Genomic DNA, 19,013 nt, shown 5'->3' with positions numbered 1-19,013 from the left:
AAATAAACGTTCTTCCTTCCTTAGAACAGCTTCCCTGGGGTCTTTTATGGATTTGATCTGGAATCAAACATCATCAACCTCTAACCCAAGAAAATGCAGAGGCAGCCCATTGCACTGACCAGAGCATGTCTCCTGGTGAGAGCTGAGGAGAAAGCAAGAAGGAGAGGGGAAGGAACAGGAGTTCTGAACCTCAAGGCATTGAATGCTCCCTTCTTGCCTTGGGACCCCCAACAAAGTTCCCATGTGGGTGGGCTTGCATTCACCCCGTCCTCCAGATGAATTTCAGAAGAATCAGCTACAAGCCTTAAACTGGCTTTCAGAGTTGAAACGGAGCTCAGCTCCCCTCCAAACTCCTCTGCCTCTCCTGTGCCCCTCACTTCCAACCAAAAATTCATCATGGGCTTCCCATGACTCCAAGGTTTGTTCAAGTGATTTGGACTCCGCTTTGGCATCTGTCATAAAGCCTGAAAATGGAGACAAACCACATATCTACTAGAAATACCCCCTCCCAAAGGCTAGATCCAGACACTTCTGAACTCTGCAGCCAGGGAATCCCAACCCAGTTGTAGAAATTGCATTTTGTTCGGTCTCAGTCCTGGAGGAAGCCAAACCCTGTGGACTTCAAAAATGGATCAGCTTTTAATGGAAACCATCCCTTTCACAGCTCCTATCTGCAGTGAAAATTAAAAGAGGCCCAAGGGCAAGACTTTTACTCTGCCAGGAAATGATGAGCTCAGGGCAGAAGATAAGAATCCATGAGACAGGCTCTGGGAAAATAAACACTGACCTGCTTTTGTGCACCAAAACCACAGGGACTGATGAAACTCCTGCACTCTCAGGCTATGGGTCTCCCTGAGACAGGTACCTTAAAGCAGTTCTTACAGATGAGAGACTGAGGCTTCAACTAAATGGAAATCTAAGACAGAAATGACACTTGCATTGATGTGAAGCAGAGATTGACACAGCACTGAGCCCAAAGAGGGCCCCAGGGAGCTATTTGACTGCACAGTTCTGTTATATATTTTACTAAGAGCTCCAAGAAGGTGCTACTGATAGTCTTGTAGTCTAATATGATTGAAGGAAACTGGACAACATTCAAACAGCTATTTATCAAAACAAGAGCTGGCTGGAGCCTAAAAGCTTTTGCAGGCAGGTTATTTCTGACTGTGAGATCTCAAGGAGAAACTTTCATGTGTCACTACTGCTATGGCTCTATATTTTGCTAAAACTTAAGAGTAGGTGAAAGCACAGGATCTTCTGACATCCAGCTGTAACTCTGCTGACAGCATGCATTTGGGCTTGCTGCAAACAAAGCAAAACTTATCTGTACTCAAAGGGAAGAAGAATGCCTGGATTTCATGTGATGTCCTCACACAGGCACCTTACATACTCCATTTTACAGGGGATGCAAGTCACCAGCCAATTTATCCAATAAGTCAGGAATAGCACCCAGACATCTTGGCTGACAGACACCTGCATGGAGAACTGTGGGTCACAATTGGTACCACAGAGCAGTTGGACTGAGGTAATACACAGGCATGTGCCTCAAGCAGGCAGGTGGGAGCCCATCAAAAAGGTGCCTGGAGGATGCATAAGGGGCTTTGCACTATTGCAGGCAGGATGGAGCAGCATGAAACAAAGTAAAAACCAAGAGACAGGTCAGGCCAGACTGCATCCATCCCCTATGGGGCAGGAAGATGGGCATCTCTCCCTATACCTCTGTCTCACCTGTGCTGGGGCCAGCTCAAATTGCAGATGCTGACACAAGGACTTTTCCAGTTTAGCATTGTTGGAGGGGCAGACTGGCAACTCATGGGCTCCTCCAAAGCGCTGAGAACTAATCCACATCTCCTCAGACCTCCCATGGGAGGGACATGGCAAAGCCCCCGGCCACAAGATGAAGGTTTCGCTAAATGCCTCTAGCCAGCTTCCAAGTTCCATTGTTTCACTAATGCTGCAACCTGCATTGCAAAACCCAGACAGGGTTCCCCAGGACACAGCCGCCTACTCATATACTTTGATCCTTCTCTGACTTAAAAAAATCCTAGATACATTTTTATTCATGGGGAAGTTGAGGAGAAAATGCAATTTGAATGGCAGCTCTGTTCAAACACTTTGCCGCATACCTCTGCATTTTTCTCTCTCAGCCCAGCAGGCTTGTTTGCAGGTTACTATTCAAACAGCCTTTGCCGGGAAATTCAATCAATCCTTTTGGGTATCTGAAGAGGAGCTATTCAGCATAAAGCAGCATGAGCCAATACACAACCCACAATCAGGCCAGGCTTCACAAAGCTGCCCATCTGTGTGTTACACATTCTTTTGTGGACTCCACGTATCAATGGCAGCACTTATAGCTTCTCTTGAGTCTATACAACAATCGACTGTACTGGGCTGTGATGTAATGGGCACAAGTGTTCTGCCAAGGAGCAGTGCAGTTACAGTTCACATTGTGTACATTGTACAGGGCCCCTCCCCACCGGACAGTATGGGGCCAATGCAACACAATACCATGACTGCAAGCAACACTCTCTTCAGTGTGACTCCAAGGAAGCCAACTTCATTGACACTGATTCCATCTTGCAGAGCAGCCCAAAACAGAACTGGGGGCCTGAACTTCCTTCCCAAAGTTTGCAAAAAGTCTAGTCCAGCCCCAGCTCTCATAACCTAGGCCCCATGCTAATCAGTGTATGAAAAGTGTGAAAATGGTCATAGGCAGCCCCTCCACCGATGGCTCCTTCTATGACAGGGTATCCTGCCCCAGGAGCCAAGTTATTCTGTTTCAGTTCCCAGGAAAAGATGAGTAAGGCTCAAGGAAGCCCTGATCCACTTCTATACCAGTGGCATGTGGATAGCCTTTCCCCATCATCCTTCCCCTACCTCACTTCCCTGCAGTCTACCTTATAACCTCCTCCCCAGACAGACAGTCCTGCTTCTCCACACTCTTGAGCCACAACTATTACTGGTATTTTTCTGGTTCTGAAGCATACACACATTTTTGTACCAGGATAAGTATATGCACAGTACACTCTTTAAGTGTATTGTTTCCCAAGTTCCAGGCATGTGAACACGAGGAGCACACGATATAGTGAACACCACTGCATGGAACACATGACCTCCATTTGGGCTCTGATCATTCCTGAAGAATATCCAAGTGATACTGAACACCAAACAGTCTTGTTTAATTTGACAGCAGAGTAAAATTGTTTTCCCAGAATCACTAAGAAAATCCTTCAAAATCATTGGGAAATTTGAATAAAAGCATGACACGAAAGGGAAATCTACAGGAACACATAGGGAGGAAGAAAAGGCCGTGTTTGCACACACATTGTTATTTATTGTATGATGTTTCACTTAAAATACAAAGGCACCATCAGTATTCACCAGAATTTATTGTGTTTGTAACTGGTACATTATACTGCATGTTAAAAAATGTTCCACTTTTATGATGCAAGACAGAACGCAAATTAATTGGAATAAAGGAAAGCAATTTAAAAAAAAAAAAACCAACACTGTAAAAATACACTTTTTAGTAACCAATCTGTACAAAAAAAAATGGATAACGGGGATTAGAGCCCCCAGTGTCATTCAAAGCTATGTACATGTGCACTGTTATTCACCTTGTAATTAGAGCCTTTGGGTTTTGTTTCCTTCATACTGATGAGTTTGGGGAAAAACATTACTCAAAATGATCGAACTCCTAACAAAGTATTTACAGAGAAAAGCAAACATCTCCGCTAATCTTATGAAAAAGACACATTTGTGTGGTTGGAAAGTACAGAGCCTTCTTCCGTGCCCTTTCCAGCCTATCTTTGCCAAAGAAGTGACCTTGAGTGGGAAAAGCCAATGGTAATGCATTCTGAGAAGTTACATGAATTCTCTTAACAGTGAGAAAGCGTCTCTTTTCTTTAACACTCCCATAATCAGGTGAGCTGGAATAAAGAGTAACTAAACCACCACCAGATAACACGGAACCATCCAAGAGCGTCATGAACACAAGAGTGTAGGAGAATCAGCAAAAAAATAAAGGAGGACTTATCTGCTCTGCTTGCTAGAGGTTTCTTTCATGGCAACGGGGCAGGGGAGTTAATGCTATAAAATTCCAGACGCTCATGATGTTTTTCTAACTCTTCCCCTGGGAGCGTGAGAGTGGTGTGTGCAACAGGAGGAGGAAACCCCAATACATACGCCCACCTGCAAAAGCATCTTATGATGGCTCTGGGAAGTCTCAGTGGTGCTTATACATGAGCACTCTTAGCGTGGGTTGGAGAACTAGATCCTGATGCATAGTAGAAGCGGTTTTCTCCAAAGGACTGAGCATCCCCTGAGCAACAAACAACGACACAGCCCCCAAAGAGGCAGAGGGCAGACCCAATCCAGCCGGTGTAAAGGGAGTATCCAAAACTCATGATGGTGGTCTCACGGTGAGCGCAAACGGGGAACCAGATGGTCGCAACGACACCACACATTGCTGGGGAGACATTAAAAGGGACAGTCACTGCAGCATGCAAGTCCAGCCTAATCACAGAACAAGGCAGACAAACCTCATTACATAAAAGGGAGGCAGATCCCTCTGCCTCAGCCTGAGCAAACACAACTCCCAGTGAAATCAGCTGCAAGATACTTAGTGCCTCCAGGCAGATCCTAAGGACCCAGCCCTGCAGCACATGCCTTTAATTCCCAGGAAAATCAATGACCTTGCAAGAGGGCACTAGAGACCTCACCCGAGGGAGATCTGCTTGGATTCCTTTGGGAATTGGAGGGTAGCAGCCTCATGTCTTAGCCAAGCCTCTCTCAGCTGGCACATTTCTGAAGGTCACTTTTTATTTGGGTAACATTCAATGACTGTCAAGATGCATAACAGATTGGGAGGTCACCAAGTTTCACAATACTTTATTCCTTGATTTCTCATGTGTATGGAAGCATGGAGCAGGAGCAAAATCAATTGCCAGATTCTCATTTCTCCCCTGCCAGTCATTACATATTTCCCGTTCTGTAGATTTTGATATCTAACAATGCAATTTGCTTTACAGCCCGGTTCGGGAAAGGAGATGGATCACTGCTGATATTTATCAATTTTAATCCATGCCAATCCACAAATGATGAGGTGACAAATGCAAAAAACAACGTGGGGGAAATCTTGGCCTCCCTGAAGTTAGTGGGAGCTTTGCCATAAACTCCAACCAGAGAGTTACATGGTCTGTGCATTAAACATAAGCATTTTAGATTTGTTTTAATACAGCCTTTTTTCCCCCTCTTGAAAAACATCAGGCAAACCCTGTCCTACAGATCCCCCATTCTCCATTACAAATTCCTGGGAGCATTATTCATTGGCACTTGAACAGCATAATCTGCAGAGTAGGCTGGGAAGCTGAAAGTGGGAGGATAAAAGCTTGGTTGGAAGATACGAACAGGGTGGGAGAGAGTAGGTAGAAATATCATCTTTGGCACTGAAAAACAGAAACAAAAGCAACTGAAATTGGATGCAGTGTGATATATTTTAAAGGGCAACAGCTTTGTTTTCCAGCGGTATCATCAGGGGTCAGGAATACGAGTCAGTCTTCCTTGGAGGAGATGCTTGGGAGGTACGCAGAAACAGGAATGAATTAAACAGGAGGCCAAAGGAAGCTCACATCCAGTTCGCATAGTGAGTACGTGTGAGGAAGTCAGACCCACAGCCCAGGCCCTCAGCAAGCAGGTATAGCTCTGTTAACCTTAATTCATCTACCAATTCTATGCCTCCCAGCAACCCAATACCGACTGAATAACTTCTGTCTAATTAGCATGTAGGCAGGCTGCATTTCTTTTCTTGGTTCCCCGGAAGTCAGTCACAAGTAACTCAAGGGAGGCCAACAGTGTGTGAGAGAGAAGAATCCAGCTGCTCTCTATTTTTATTGTTATTATAATGCTCCTCCTTTAAAGGCCCCCCACCTTAGCTGATGGTATAAGCATTGAGGAAGTGCCCTATCCATTGAGACATTAAAATGCAAATGTAGCATCAGTAGAAAGAGAAACACCCTCAAAAATTAACAACCAGAGGAATTCAGCTGCTGAGGAGAAAGAGCAAAAATGGGGCTAGGAAGGAGGAAGTTAAGATGAAAGTTGGAAAGTTGCATTAAAAAGAGCTTGGAATAAAGAGTTTAAATTTTTAAGTAAAAAGAGAAAAGGGCAGGCAGGTTCAAGTGGGGATCACCTTCTTCCATCCTCTGGAAAGAGGGACCGAATGGGGACAAAGACAAGAGAGCTCTAAAGACTTACTTGACAAACCTTTAGAACCAAACTCAAACCCTATGGGCATCTGTAAACCATCTCATCAGCCTCCATAACGGGGACACAATTCTCTTTTAAATCCCACTACAAGGTCAAAAAGCCTAGTGAAGAGTTATACATATTTCAATTAAATTCTATAAAACTTTTTCATAAAGAGGTGGAAAAGACCAATTGCAGGCCAGCCTACAGCATGACCCCTGTAATACAGGAACTGTGTTAACACAGATGTCTTCAGGTCAAGAAGACAGCTTCAGAAACAGCTAGGACAGACACTGTGAAGATCAGTAGTGGCAGTTTCAAAAACAAGTCTGCACTTGACGGGGGCCCAAGGTGGAGAACACCATCTGATTTGTGGTCATGGTTACTCAAAGCAGTGAGAAATGAGGTTCCCTCCACTCTTAACCTGTTCCACTATAATCACCCTCATTACAGGTCCTACGTTGGTCCTTCAAAGCAGTAAGTGCTTTCAGCACCTGACCCAGGCATCAGCAATCCTTGCGGGGTCCAAGCGCCTCCAAGGATAGGGCCCTAAAACAATACTTCTTTATGGCTCATACATCTGAGGGGAATTAATCTGTCAATATTTATTTCCTGCAGAGGCAAGCTGTGCTGGACTCTGTCCTTGTGGCTATCAGAAAATCAGAACAAAACAATAACAAGACTATGGCAGAATTACAGATTTCCACCCACCGCGGTTAAAGATATCTTGAGGCCGTGTCAAAAAGTTAAGGTTGCAGAAGGGAAAAAAAGAAGCAGGAGGAAAGAAAAAATAAAACTGTTTAGATAAGCAGAGAATAAACCAGAGACTCTGCCCAATAAAGCAGAGAACACAACCCCAATAGCGGCAGGTATTATTAGAGAAAATATTTTCTTATGGATGAGAGAGGAACATGCAAAGGATGCTAATAAAGCCTGCAATAATCTTGAGCCTCCCCTGAAGAAAAGACCAAATGGATTTTTGCCGGAAACATGGGGGGGGAAATAGGAATTTATCCTGCATGTTGATCAAATCCTTCCAAACAAGGATGCCGACAAGCATCAAATGTTTTCAAACATAAATGTATCAACTGAGAATCTGAAAAAAAACATTCTGAGGCCACTAAAAAAAGCTTCTTTGTTGTCCACAAAGGCCACAATCATCTTTTCTTTTCTGTCTGCGCTGGGTGAGAAAAAAATATATTTATGCCCATACTCTATGATAGCCTTATCCTTTCAGAGCTCCCACCCACCCCACACAACCCAGGACAGAAAAAAGCACTTGATCTGATCTGAGAAGAGCTCTCTGAGACATTGGTACAATAACATCTCTTGTATATGGAGCTAAATTGTGTATAAACCACCTTTTTTAGTGTTGACAATATTTGGAAGTCTGTGCAATGCAAACCAAAGACTCCAGGGCTCAGTTTTGCCTCTCCATAGCTGGATATTATCAGCTGGTTCCAAATTACCCGGTTGGTTCCAAAGGGAAAGTGAGGGAATCACCACAGTTTTTTTAATACCATGCCTGGCCATTTCAATTCAAGTCTCCCAATAGGAGATGCTGCAATTTCCAATATTTAAATCAGAGGGTTCTGATTTTATCCTGAAAATGAGACAGTACAGGACTCAAGAAAACTTCCTCTACATATCAGGAAACATCGCAGGGCTAGTTTCAGGACATACTGGAATAGGTTTCCCTACAGCATAGACCCATTAGACTACAAACTGTTCCTAGTTCTCTTTTCCTGCTGATATTGTCTAGGTCTATGAACTAAAACATAAATGATCTATGAACTGGCTGCTCACAAATGAGAACAGGTATTAATATACCACACTCATAGTTATTCCAACACTCCTCTACAAATTTACACTGCCACTACCTCACCACTATGCTTCAAACGTCCCATTAATATCTTGTTTTGCCGTGGAGCTGCAGCGACAAAACCACAGCTCTGAGTGCACCTTCTATATTACAGATTTGGTTTAATTAGGTGACAGCTGCACAGAAACAGGGAGCACAAAGGGCAGTTTTGCAGCTGGTGAGAAGGCAATAGTCGTGTGACCACAGGGGAGTGAGTCTTCACTTATCTGCCTCCTTTGCAAGTCTTTGAAACTTATTAGCTGAAGAAGGAAGGCAGTGTACATCAAATAAAAGAGTGCTAACTAAGGAAAAGCATCATTCCACATTGAAAATGCCCTGAAGAAAAGCCTTAACAAATCTCCTGTACTTCTCATTTGCTTGGTGAGGAATGAGTTTCTGTAATCTTCCTTCTGCTCTTGCTAACCAAATGGTATCTCCCAGTTCCACAAAAGACTCTTTTGCCTTCATTTTCCAGGAAATGCTTTCCTTTTAAACCAAAATGAAACTATTCCACATTTCCAAGTGGAAAATATCTGGAGCTTTCCTTTAAAGTGTTCAGTAGTTATGGTCTGATTCTCTAAAAGAGTACAAGGACTTTTTCATGAGCACAGCATCAGTATCACATCAGGGATGATGTATCCATCTCTGCTTTGTCTGCTGTGGGCATATGAGCCAATCTAGCAGTCAAAATGCACCCTATACCAAAAACTGGCACACACTTCTAAGTTCCAGCCACACGTGGGATATTTGTACTGTTGTTATAAAATATTTCACACTATTGAGAAGGAATAATATTATGAACAAGCATCTTTGTAACATTCAAAACTATTTGGATTCCAAAAATAGCCTGTGATGAGAAAACTGCCTGAGCTAAAAAAGAATCTTTCCCCGACTTTCCATTATTCAATGTATAAAATAGCTAATGCAATCTTTAGTATTAAGTCTTGATATCAGAGCAATAGATTTTCAGATTTTTTTTTCCAGTGCCATTTATTTAAGATTCTCCACCTACACCATAAAATTGACCAGCTAGGCATCAGCAAGGGGTCCCCCTGAATTAGTATCAATGTTTTTTTAACTACTAGTGCATGTTTTTTTGTTCCATCAACACTAGCTGTTGAATTGTTTTCAGAGCCAGTTCAGAGGGAACCACTCCTGACAACTGTTTTCAGCTGTAAATCAATTTCCTCATATAGACAGGATTAAAGTAAGGACATAAAAAATACGTCAGCAGGCAGTGAAGAGGGGTGTGCACATTTATGTTTGTTCTTACTGCAGCCTGCTATTTTCAGTGGACATTAAATCAATGGAATATCTGAACCCATTATTTTCCTGGCGGGTTGTCAATAGCTATTTTAGATTCCATATTGTGTGTCAAACTTTATTTTTCTAAACAATTCCAGTTCTAAACCTCTGTCCATTACTTCTGCACAACGGGATATTCAGTGCCTTGCCCACTCATGATCTCAATTTGAATCTCCACCCATAAAACCCGTGCTCTGGGAATCATGCGTTTAGCTGAAAGTCTCAGCAGCAGTTTAAGACCAAAAGCTCCTGGGTGTGAAAGAAATCTTGAAGAGATGAACCAGAAAGGTTTCAATGACCAGAAGGTTAAGAATCATAATCTGTTACTTATTAATTTTAAAAATCTTTTCTGCTTAAGCCAACCTACCTAATGATTTGGGGGCCTGACTTTCAATTGCCAGATTGGTAAAACTGTATTTTTCATCTTCCAGATCATTAATAGGGTGTAGCAACACCCAACTCACATGCTGCTGTACGACATTCATATTTCAGGGTTGCCATCTCACCAAGCTTGGCCTTGAAAATATAGGCTTTTCTATATATATTCAAGAGCATTAGAGGCACGTTGACTACTGTGGAATCCAACTGAAACAGTTTTATTGTTTAAAAATATCACAGGAGAACCAGACAACCCAAAACTGACTTTCTTTGTTCAGACAGAGAGGAACTACATGGCATCAGCAGTACTTAGAGGAACTAGGTAAGGGCCAAGGCAACAACGGCAAGCAGCACTAGTAGTTGAAAGCCAGTGAATTGAGTTTTAAGAAGTGATGCTGCTGCTGCCAGTACCACACAGTATATTCAGCTATTACCTATACAATGCCCCAAATATTTCTAGACTCTCCAAGACTTACCCCTGCTAAGCATCCCCACTCCCATGGACAAGGGATCTCAGCACTTTGCAGAACTGAGCAAAGAGTGGAACTGATTCAGATCTCACATATACAGGGTTTAACTTAAAGTCACTGAGAGATGAGAATCAGGCACACATGATTAATTAGCCTCCCAATATCCCTTTAGTGTTCAGAGGGTTCACCAGTTTGGTGGGAGGCGTGCTTCTCTGGCCATGCACTCAGGGAGCTTTATTCTCTCTTCACTTACACTGGGTTGAACCAAGATCAAATCTGTTCTTGTCAGTGGAATTACACCAATGTACAACTGGTGTAAATGAGTGGGCTCTGGGTCCAAGAGGCACATGGGCCAGCACTGACGGGCCTTGGTAAGTCATGTCAGTTTACTGCATTTCAGGCTGACATGTGTCACTGCAGTTTTGTTACCTATTTGTGTGTCCTGTTATTCCACTGAAATCCTATCGCCGCAGGCTCCATTAGCTACTCAGAAGGGATAAGTTCTGCCTGCATAATGAGTAATTGACTGAAGTCTCAAAAGGGAAAGAATTATAGGCAATGCACACTGAATTCAGCTACAGCTACAGAGATACAACAGAATGGAGGATTTCTGCGGCTTAATCGAGGAGTCACATCTATTGACCACAAAGCCCCACTCCACGCAGATCCTCCCAGCCCCAATTTATGGTAGGGCTAATTGTTTCATCACTGTTTAGATGTACCAATCACCGCTCCCCAAAGTTGGACATATGAACAAGGTTTATTTCTCCTCCCATCCCTCCCCAAGTGAGCTCCCTCTCTGCCAAGCCTGGCTAAACTGCTTCAGGCTTTGGATGGTCTGCGGTCAGAAGTGAGTTCACATGTTATCACAGCCCTATAATTTGACTGTTGGAAGCAAAGACACCATGGCAAATCCTCAGTCCTAAATGGGGCCTTTAAGTCTGACTTAGGACTGCCAGCTGTGACAGTGTCCTTTAAAATACAAGCAGTGCTTTAAGTCCCATTAGCGTAGGCACTGTATCAGTGAGTGAAGATAGTTGCTGACTGATCAGTGGCCTAACTGAAATGAATTTGGGCTCTAAGTCTAGGTCCTAATGGATTAGTGTCCACATAGCGAAGGAAAAAAACCCACCAGACTTGTTACAGATAATTCAATGCCCAGACTTAGTACTGAAGCACTGAGTGGACAAGGAGCCTCAATCTACCATGAAGGTGACTCCACCACTCTGGGCTGGACAGGGAAGAAGGGAGCTTGCCCTGCCACTAGCCTATTCTGATGACTTCAGTCTCCAGCCCTTGCAAAAGATCAAACCATGTGCTTCTTTTTTAATTGATGGACCTCCTGAGAAGATAAGCAACAGTAGCCTTGCTAAGGACGGGTGGCTGGGGCAGCAGCCCTGGACACCAATTTGGGGAGGGTGCAGAAATTATGGTTATACCTGCTGCTGGCTGGCCATATCAGCTGCAGCTGGCCCATGTACTTCTGCTGCCCTGGGCACTGATCTGCCCTGTTATGGCTCTGATGCAGAAGGCACTGAAAGGCAAATGCCCAACTCAACAGTGGGACCAGACACCTGCTGTGCTGGATGCACTGGACCTTCGCTGCCTTGCCTCTGGGCTCCTCACCCCAAAGCTAGCATGGGCTGCAGCAGCTCAGCAGTTATCCAGCCTAAGTGCTGACTATTTCTGCTGTGGCAACTACCTCCAGTGTCCACTGAAAACCCCCCCCACGCAGCATGATGTCATTGCCGGCTGCCAATGACCAAGCAAAGCTGCACAAAGAAGCCACTCTTCCTTGCCCCTCCTCCTCTGCTAAACAGGCTGATAAAAAACAAGACACCAGGGCCTGTTGTCGAGATGACGAGGCCTCAAGAATGTGCAGGTGCCACACTTGGGACAATGAGCTCCACAGTCCCGTTCTGCTCATAACAATCTCCCCTCAGTAACACAGAAAGAGAAGAAATGTCAAGAGTAGCTCAGAAAGTCCCAGCTAATAGGCTGCACAGCAGAGAACTGCAGAGGGTATGACCTCTCCCCTCCCCCCGCTTTATCTCATGTCCTGATACTGACACCCATCCCTTGGGTCCAAGGGCTCACATGGCTTGTACATTCTCAGTCTTCCTTCCCCTACCCCCTGATGCCTCCATAGGTATCAGGATAGGAAGATACCAAAGAAAATTTGTGGGCTATTCCCTGACCCTAAGAAACTCTGGGCAAATGGGAATCCAGTCCGTCTCCCCCTCTCCCTCCTCTGAAAACAGGGCTAGTGAGCAAAATCAATCACCCGAGGGGCAGCTCTGCATGCATGCCGCTACTGAGCACTCTACGGTAGACACATGCTGGTGGCTTTTCTTGAGGCAAGCTGCCAGAGGACTCCATAAGACAATGCACAGTAGGGCTTAGAGGTCCTTCCCCCATCCCTCACTGCTCTCTTTGTTTGTTCTCGCCTCATGTTTATGCATGTGTTTTCTCCAGCAGACTATGGCCAACCGCAGACAGCCATGTTTTCTGCAATCGGGTCATTTCCCACCTATTCAGCTTGTCCTTAAACCTAGTGAGAGCATCTCATTCCAGCAAGGTAGTCTGCATGGAGCTGGATGCATGCCTTACCCAAGAGAATGATCAGGATTCCTCCCAGCTGGGAACGACGGTACTTGGCAGCTCCTGGCTCGTGGCCCATCCGTATGCAGGGCAGAACAGTAACCAGCAAGAAGATTGCTGGGATGCCCAGAACTGAGGCAGCAATCATCAGTGCTCGACACGCCTGGACATAGCCTGTTGAGAAAGAGAGCTCAGTCTTTAGTATTCAGCATAAGAGGTGAACTTTAGCCAAATACTCTGGTATAACCAGCTACTCACCACTGGCTCCTAACTAAAGCTGGACAGTCCTCTTAGCACACGAGAGCCCTGTGTTAAGTCCCTGCTCTGCCTGATATGCACATCTCAGACATACCAGGCTAACCATCACATACTCCAGTTGAAGCTACTCTGCTTCATGTATATAATTAAATATTTATTGGAGAAGCTAAACAGACTGACTGCCTTCCCCACCCAGTGGTGTGGGCACTCATCTGAGGCATGGCACACCCAGGTGCAAGTCCCATATCCCAGGCAAGTGCCCTGATCCCCAAGCTATTGGCGATTCTGAGGTGAATGTGTCTTCTGCTCTAAGTTTTATGCCATTAGAGTGAGTGTTTCCCAGCCACCAGCACCCTTCACCAGTGAATCACCTTCCCATTGGTTTCAACCCTACTGAAGCTGCTCTCTGGGGGGACTGGGCTTCCATGGGTAAGGGAATGACTCCCATTAAACCCAGAGTCTTTCAGTAGGTAGTTCTATACTGGTCTGCCTTATTTAAAATTCCGTTGCCATAAAAACTCACATGCATACATCTCCCAGATGTACACCCCTGTGGGGAAGTTCCAGAGGCGGTGGCATGGAGTTGCACTGCCCAAAAGTTAGAGAAAAAAAATCAAGAGGAAGCTACCAGTGTTGTGAATGGGAATTCCACAGGACCCTGGGCTTTACTGGGCTGAACCTGTTGCCCTTTGGCAAGGGTGTAAACCACATCCTCCACTGAGTTTCCTGTCCCCTGTGAAACAGGAGGACATAATATGATCCCTTTGACTGAGAAATACCAGGCATCTATATTACCACCAAATAATCCATTGAATCTATCACATATCAGTGCTAACAAATGTATTTGGGAAAAGAGAAACAGTGTGTCTGAGGTTTGTCCCTGCTAGCGGGGAACCTCCTGCCTGCTCTCCTTGCTGTCTAAATGGGAAGGGGGCATTCTAGGGGAAATACACCTAGTCCTCACTCTCATTCCCATTCTGCTAATGGAAGGAAATATGACCACTGCCAGATGAGATGGATATCTGTCCATTCACGAGTTCAGAAAGTTTGTTGATACTGCAGATATACCCACAAATCATGGCTTGCATCAAACCACTAATTATCATGCAGGGGAGAAAAGCAGGGTTTGGCTTCCTGGAGGTGTAGATTCTTTGTACAACTGGAATGTTTCCTTGCTTTTTCAAGAGGCACCTTTAAAGAAAACAATTGCTTTAAAAAGTGCATAGCAAAAGTAGAAAAGTCCTTTTTTGCAGATGAGACTGAAAAACCCTGCATGAGTTTTGAATACTTGATCCCAATTGCACAAATATACAAGCACCTTCACTTTAAATCCTTTCAACTCATTCAGTGAAACGTGCCACATGGATTTCAGCTGCTAGATGAATTAAGAAGATATCCTCTCTGTTGTGCATATGCCGGTATTAAAGGAGTTACACTAAGAAGCATCTCACTCTGTTCTATTTTTGTTGAGGAAGAACATTGTTTTCCATTGCTAAACAATCTAATTATCAATTCTTTCAAAGTTTTATGGTACAGTTTCTTGAGGAAGGGTTTTTTTTTTGGTCTTCTCTACTGCAGCAAGGATATTGTTGGCACTAAACTCAAAATAAACAAGGAAGGCACTGGAAAAGAAGTAGGATATGAGCAGGGTCTAATTACATACACTAATGATGAAGAGTCAAAGAAAACCTGTGACAGAATTATGTGTTCCATCATGATGATTAGTGGCACTACACCAAACAAAAGTAGGGCATTTCTGCTTTCACCGAATGGGTCTTCTAACTAGCTTCTAAAAAGTAAGATGATAAATAACAGCAAAAATCCTTCATAAGCTAAAAATAGCAGGCAGATTCCCACCCCCCAGCAGAACTGTAGGGAGGAGGGATCTGAGAAGAGCTGCAGTCCAAGATGCTGCACAACAAGAAGGGTTACAGAACTGATAGTGATGCAAATGGGAAAAGCTATCAGCTAGGCGAGCTCTTAACAGACATGCAGATCGTACAAGGAATCTGCATGGCAGCTCCAGAGGTTGGTTAGTTAGCCCAAGACAAAGGAGTCAAATCATGACACATTGTGTTTAACTTGGACTTTGGTGTGAAAGGACTTTATCAAATGACGATGTAAGTAGTGTACACCAAGAGTAATTAACCATAGCAAACTGGCATAGCTATATGACTTCAAGTACGATCAACTATATGTTTAAAAGTTGTATACTGTACAGGTTTAAGAACAGAAAGCATCAGAAGATGAATGGTCTTCTGAAGCAATAAAAATCCATTGCATCTTTAATGATATAATATTAAAGATTAAACTCATTAGCATATTCCAGTTGATACAACAGAGCTTCAATATCTGGTTTGGTAGAGCTTTATTATTATTTGAAGTAAAAACTAAATGGGATAACTATAATTTTTAACTCTACACCATATCTTACTATATTGCATTACACTTACTGAAGTAGCAAGAGCCAGGAGAAGGAAAGCAATAATGTGTCAGGTAGCAGACAAGAAGAAAAGCTGAATCTTCAGCAGTGTAATGAGGCAGAATCAGGCTTGAGACACAACAAAGGGTTAGATAAGAGTGTTAGATAGAGCAGATCTTTAATATTAGCTACAGATTAGAATCAAGTTAGAAGATAACACTCAAAATCCCCTCCTGTGTTGACTGGGACAGATCTTGCACTGATGAAGTCCATGGCAGTTTTGCTGTGGTTGCACACTGAAGCAGCACCAGCCCTTTTAAGGGGCAACCCTGCCTGGATGGGTCAAGGTGGAGAGCCCATACCTGGTAATATGAGGATGTCCACTAATGGCTTGCAGTGATAGAGCCCTGTTGCCATGACACAGTCTGCCCACAGCCCTTTGGATCCCAGTTCGTCCATTTTCCTGCAGGTGGTAATGGTGTAGCCACAAGTCACTACCCAGTCGTTGGTGGCGGTGGCCACGATCAGGCCGATCCAGCCGACAAAGCTACAGGCAAATCCAACTAGGTGCAAGCAAGTAGCCACCATGTCAGCCCCTTCTTCTGGCAAGCCAGGCAACTGGAAAGACAAGCACAAAAACAGAGTGAAGGAGCTGGCCGGGCTGTGCAAGCTAGAGCGGCCCCAGCGCCGGGACCTGCCCCGAGCAGAGAGGACCGAGTGTGCTGGAAGCAGCTGCGGCAGCTGTGGGCACAGGGCTCGGGAGGGGCCGGCCCGGGTCCCAGCCCCACGAAGGGAGATGGGAGGAGCGACACGGGGCGCCCCAGCTTGTCCCAAAGAGGCGCTGGGAGCGCCGCGGCCAATGGGAGCGCAGGCGGGGCGGGCGCCGAGCTGTGGGAGGCGCGGGACGGAGCCGGGGGCGCCGCACCAAGCGCGGGGCCGGGGCAGCTCCCCCGGGCGCCCGGCGCTGCCCTGCCGCGCGCTCGGAGCAGGCCGCGGACACACGCGCAGGTGGAGCCGGCTAGCGGGATGCGCGCCGCACTGCACCGGCGCCTCGGGGGACGAGGGCCCGGGCCGGAGGATGAAGGCGCCTCCAGGAGCGGGGAGGCGGCTGCTGCCCGGCCTCAGCCCGCCCGTGAGGAAGAAGCGTGATGAGAAACGAGCGGGCTCGGCCGGGGCGCGCCACAGCTGCCGCGGGGCTTCCCCAGCAAAGCAAAGCAAAGCGCCTGGGACTAATGGCGGCCAAGAAAGCATCTCTCGCCCTCCAGTTTAAGCTCGCTGGGACGGCGAGGCGCCCTCCCCCGCCAGGCTTTGTGAGCACCCGGACCGCACAGACGCGGCTGTGGCGCGCGCCGGGGGGCGACTGAGTGACGTTGAAATCCAATGCGTCTCCCAAATTCAGAGCGGCTGGCTGGCGCGGGTGTGCTAGTCAGGACTCCGGTAGCAACAGACACGCTTTAAAGCTGGCATGCCTAGGCCCCTGCTCCCCAAACTTCCCCTCAGCGTGGCCCCTCGTTCCCAGCCGCGCCCCCGCTGGCTGATGGTGCGACCCCCAGTTCGGGAACCGCTGGCTTTTAGGCGGGGCTCATGACCAGGGATCTGGGTTTGCTGTGGGAAAACACAGATTTTCTCATTTCACGCAGAAGAGCGTGGGTTTTTCTACTTCAAAGCGGAAACGCGTGGGAAACTGTGGGTTTCCCCTTGCGGATTGGCAGAGGAGCAGGGGAAGGCCCAGCCGGGGCTGTGCATGGGCTGGGGCCGAGGCCAGAAGGAGCAGCTGCGGGGCCGGCAGGGAGAGGGATGGATCCACAGGTGGCTCGCAGAGGGGTTGGCAGGTTGGCTCACACACTCCCAGGGAGTCATGGAGGACACAGGTGGGGCCAGGCTGCGGGCTTGGGCTCCCCACCCTGCTGCCCTCCCTCTGGAGCCCCCACGGCCCAGCAGGTAGGGTCTGGCACAGCAGAGCAGGAAGCTCAGTGCTGCTGCGTCAAACCCCGTTCAGCTGTAGCGAAGCACCCCCTGCCCACCCAGCAGCAGCAGGGTTGGTGGCACAGGCTGCTGTCTCTCGCTGCTGATGGGTGGGAAGGGGGCACCTCATCATGGAGTTTGGGGCTTGCAGCAGCAGCAACAAGCTTCTCTGGCACTGTACCACAGAGGTCCTCAGGGGAGAGCAGCGAGGCAGGAAGCCCTGAGCCTGCAGCAGGCAGCCTGCCTCCTCTGCCATGGGCTCCAGTCCAGCCATGCTGCCCGTCGGCGAGGGGGAGCTGGGCTCAGCGCTCAACACCGCTGCAGCAGTGCCACATCCCACAGGCAGCAGACAGGGCTTGGGGTGCTGCTGGGTTGAAGAGGGGACTGCGGGCCCAGGTCCCTGGCCTCATAGCCCTGGCAGCTGGGGGCCCCTCTGGCATGGCTGGGGGGTGAGGGGCTGTAGGTGTGAAGTGAGGGGCACCAGCAGGGACCAGGGGGCTGTGGGTGGGGAATGAGGGGTACCAACTGGACTGGGGGGTGGCTGAATTGGGAGTGAGGGGCAATGGATAGGCAGGGCACCAGCATATCAGGGCTGCTCAGTAGCACAATGAAGGGGGTCAGGGGGGCAGCCACAGCTGGACCTGTGTCCTGGTGAGTGAAGGATGCAGGGGGATTTTCCATGATAACAAATTGAAAATCAAATGCCAAACTGTATAGGTATTTAGAATTTATTTTATTATAGTGATTGAGGCACTTGTAGGCTTCCAAATTGCTTTAGAATGATAAATATGTCAATAAAACATTGTGTTCAATTGATACCTATATATATATATATATATACACACACACACACACATAAATATATATACATATTCATATATATGTATACAGGCAACCCCCGCTTAGCACTATTTTGTTATAATGCTCATTTTAAATTGATACCTGATTTCACTTAGTGCTCAGCGAGTTTTGCTATAACATTTGCAGTCACCACCTTGGGTCATTAAAAACAATTGTGGTCGCCATCTTGGGTTGTCAAATACTTTCGGTTTCGCTTAACACTCATTTCACCCAATGCTCGGTTTTTCAGGAACCAATTAAGAGCGCTAAGCAGGGGTTGCCTGTGTGTGTGCGTGTGTCTATCTATGTGTGTGTGTGTGTGTGTATTTACACACACACACACACATATATATATTAGGGCTGTGCAAAATTTCACTAGCTGTTTTGTTTTGACGCTGTTTCGACTCATTTCGAGCTCAAAACAAAATCAAAATGAAACAGAGGGCTTCGAAACAGCCTCAAAATGAAATGAGGGCAGTCAGAGCATTTCAAAAGTTTTGAAACTTTTTGAGTTTCGAAGCTGAAGCTGGGCTTGCCTGCAGTAAACAGAAAGTAAGGAGAGGGAGGGGGGAAGGACTGCTCTGACCTTGACTGTGTAGCTGGCCAGTGACTCTGATCCCTCCCTGAGGTCCAATCCCAGTGCTCTGGGGCAGGGATTGAAAAACAG

At 46.4% G+C, this 19,013-nt stretch overlaps 1 protein-coding gene across 1 annotated transcript; it reads right to left on the bottom strand.

The window, feature by feature from the left end:
• Positions 1 to 3,319: 3,319 nt before the first annotated feature.
• On the bottom strand, positions 3,320 to 17,880 carry CLDN11 (claudin 11). Its single transcript, XM_090051784.1, has 3 exons — positions 15,904 to 17,880; positions 12,871 to 13,035; positions 3,320 to 4,468 (listed from the first exon to the last, which is right to left on the bottom strand). The coding sequence occupies exons 1-3, from the start codon at positions 16,790 to 16,792 to the stop codon at positions 4,236 to 4,238; spliced, it is 1,287 nt and encodes a 428-aa protein (XP_089907910.1). The 5' UTR covers positions 16,793 to 17,880; the 3' UTR covers positions 3,320 to 4,235.
• Between the last annotated feature and the right edge of the window lie 1,133 nt (positions 17,881 to 19,013).

Source organism: Crocodylus siamensis, chromosome 6 (assembly GCF_052110815.1).
Source record: "Crocodylus siamensis isolate JL-2025a chromosome 6, ASM5211081v1, whole genome shotgun sequence".
Taxonomy (NCBI): domain Eukaryota; kingdom Metazoa; phylum Chordata; order Crocodylia; family Crocodylidae; genus Crocodylus; species Crocodylus siamensis.
Note: the sequence above shows the minus strand (reverse complement) of the source record. Positions and strands in the feature narration are given on the sequence as shown.

What these genes read in the sequence shown, in the direction of transcription:
- CLDN11 (XM_090051784.1), bottom strand. Translation starts at nt 16,792, where the DNA reads ATGCTTTCTTGGCCGCCATTAGTCCCAGGCGCTTTGCTTTGCTTTGCT. An exon ending in GGACATCCTCATATTACCAG is followed by an intron (nt 13,036 to 15,903) that starts GTATGGGCTCTC and finishes CTTTCTCAACAG; the next exon opens with GCTATGTCCAGGCGTGTCGA. An exon ending in AATCCTGATCATTCTCTTGG is followed by an intron (nt 4,469 to 12,870) that starts GTAAGGCATGCA and finishes ATGTCTCCCCAG; the next exon opens with CAATGTGTGGTGTCGTTGCG.